Raw genomic sequence first — 2,855 nt, 5'->3', positions numbered from 1 at the left:
CTACTACATATGAGCCGAGTCACAGCAGATTTATCGAAGTTCTATACAGTAATTACTGCGCTGGATGCAGAAACGCTGCAACAAGTTGCGGATATTGCAAAAAATCCTCCTGAAACAGGCAAATACGACAAATTAAAGAAAGAACTAATTTCTCGTTTTTCAGAATCGTCAGAAAAGCAGCTCATAAAGCTACTCACCGGTCTGGAACTTTCGAACAAAAAACCAAGCCAACTGGTACGTGAAATGCGCACATTAGCAGGCGCAAATGTCTCAGAGGAGGCATTAACAACACTGTGGCTGCAACGTATGCCAAACAGTGTAAGATGCATTCTATCAGCATGCAAAACCACAAGTATTGATGAGCTAGCAGAAATTGCTGATAGAATATTAGACAACAGTCCAGTACCATCTTACGTAATGACCACAAACGCCAACAAATCAAATGACAAGTTGGAAGCCCGCGTAACAACATTAGAAAGTTCGGTCCAACAAATAAATCAGCAGCTTATCAACATAGCAGCAACTTTAGACAGATTGGAGAAACGAGACAATCGTGGTAGAGACAACAGCCGCAGCCGCAGCAGTCCTTGCAGACGTGAGAAAGTCTGTTACTACCACATAAAATTTGGGGCAGCAGCGACTAAATGTAGCCAACCGTGCGAGTTTGGCAAACGTAAAAGCGATAATCGACAGGGAAACTAGCGAGGCTGTCGTCATCAAACACGGTTGGCGACAGCATAAAAAACCAAGAGCTACGTTTACATGTGTATGACAGAAAAAACAACATTAATTTTCTAATTGATTCTGGGTCAGCTATATCACTACTTCCACTACCAGGCATCAATCCAAAAAGTAAAATGCAACCAGACGATTTAGTTCTTTATGCAGCGAACAACACTGCAATCAAAACTTTTGGCAACAAGCAACTAGCAATAGATTTAAACCTTAGAAAAGATTTCAACTGGTATTTCATCATCGCTGATGTTAAAACAGCCATAATTGGGGCAGACTTTCTCACGCACTACGGCTTACAAATCGATTTGAGGGCAAAATCGCTCATTGATACGCAAACCACGTTACAGTCAAAGGGTCTACTGAAAGAAGTAGCCCACGAAAATGTTTCGACAATAAATTCATCCATCAAATTCCATGACGTCATCGCAAAATATGTTGACGTGACAAATTTGAACAGGTACCAACTACCAACAACAAACACCGTTCAACACAGAATAATAACAAATTGCCAGCCAATATCAGAACGCCCACGGCGTTTTTCAGGTGAAAAATTAAGAGCAATCAAAGATGAGTTCCGTGTATTACTACATCAAGGTATAGTGAGGCCATCCAGCAGCCCCTGGGCAAGTCCTATACATTTAGTAAAGAAAAAAACGGGTGGATGGAGAGCTTGCGGTGACTACCGAAAATTAAACGCCCACACCCAACCTGATAGCTACCCAATTGCGCACATTGATGACATAGCCGAAAGACTACACGGCAGTAATATTTTCTCTAAGATCGATATCACGAAAGCATATTATAACATACCAATGAATCCAGATGATATTGTTAAAACAGCGGTAAGCACACCAATAGGTCTGTTTGAATTTGTCGTGATGCCATTTGGTCTAAAAAATGCCACACAGACTTTTCAGCGATACATGGATTCAATATTTCGTGAATTAGATTTCGTGTTCTGTTACTTAGATGGCATTCTAATATTTTCGGAAAATGACACTAAACATAGAGAACATATTGAATGTGTCCTACAAAAACTAAAAGCTGCTCGATTGGTAATCAACAGTTCGAAATGCGAATTTGGCGTAGAAAAACTCACATTTCTTGGATACGAAATATCAGCTACAGGATTAAATCCCCCACAAGAACGAGTTGAAGTGATTAAAAATTTTACAATGCCAAGTAACATAATGGAACTTCGACGTTTCCTGGGCATTATCAATTTCTACAGAAAGTGTATTCCTAAGGCAGCACAAATGCAAGCGCCACTAAATAGTCTCTTCAAAAATTCAATAAAGAATGATAAACGAAAAATTGTGTGGACCGATCAACTTAAACAAGCTTTCCAACAATGCAAAGATGGTATAATCAACGCGACTAAGCTCACATTTTTAGCACCTGACGCACCCATGTGTGTAACCACAGATGCATCAGACGTAGCAGTGGGCGCTCACCTACAACAGCTGAACGGCGAGACATGGCTCCCGATAGCATACTTCTCATGCAAACTGAAACCATCACAAGTCAAATATAGCACGTATGATAGAGAGCTACTAGCTGTATATCTAGCAATAAAACACTTCAGGCATTTACTGGAAGGTCGAACCACCATAGTAAAAACGGATCATAAACCACTAATTTATGCTTTTCAACAAAAAATGGAGAAGGCATCCCCTCGGCAACTGCGTCATCTAAATTACATCGCGGAATTTACGACGGACATTATTTTTGTAGCCGGAAGCGACAATATAATAGCAGATACATTGTCCAGAATAAGCCAGATAAACATGCCGCTAACAATTACCACGGAAGAGATAGCAGAAGAACAGAGCACTGACACAGAACTAAAGCAAATTCTAAACGGCCTGTCGTCACTAAAATTGCAAGAGCTAGTGTATCCGAATGGCGTTAAAATTTTTTGCGACACTTCTACTTTTACAGTTCGTCCTTTCATTCCTCAAACCTTAAGACGAAGAATATTCGACACAGTTCACAACTTATCCCATTCCGGAAACAGAGCAACAAAAAAACAAATAAGTCAGAAATATGTTTGGCCGTCGTTAAGAAAAGACATCACGCAGTGGACTCGAACCTGCATTGCATGTCAAAAATCAAAAATT

The 2,855-nt window shown here is 40.2% G+C and overlaps 1 protein-coding gene across 1 annotated transcript; it reads left to right on the top strand.

Annotated features, from left to right (window-relative positions):
* The first annotated feature begins 9 nt into the window (after positions 1–9).
* LOC119677301 lies at positions 10–702 on the top strand. The gene has a single exon (XM_038088575.1). The coding sequence runs from the start codon at positions 10–12 to the stop codon at positions 700–702; it is 693 nt and encodes a 230-aa protein (XP_037944503.1).
* Positions 703–2,855: the final 2,153 nt, after the last annotated feature.

The sequence above is a fragment of the Teleopsis dalmanni genome, chromosome 1, assembly GCF_002237135.1.
Source record: "Teleopsis dalmanni isolate 2A chromosome 1, ASM223713v2, whole genome shotgun sequence".
Taxonomy (NCBI): domain Eukaryota; kingdom Metazoa; phylum Arthropoda; class Insecta; order Diptera; family Diopsidae; genus Teleopsis; species Teleopsis dalmanni.
The sequence above is the reverse complement of the archived record's forward strand: the minus strand, read 5'-3'. Positions and strand labels throughout refer to the sequence as shown.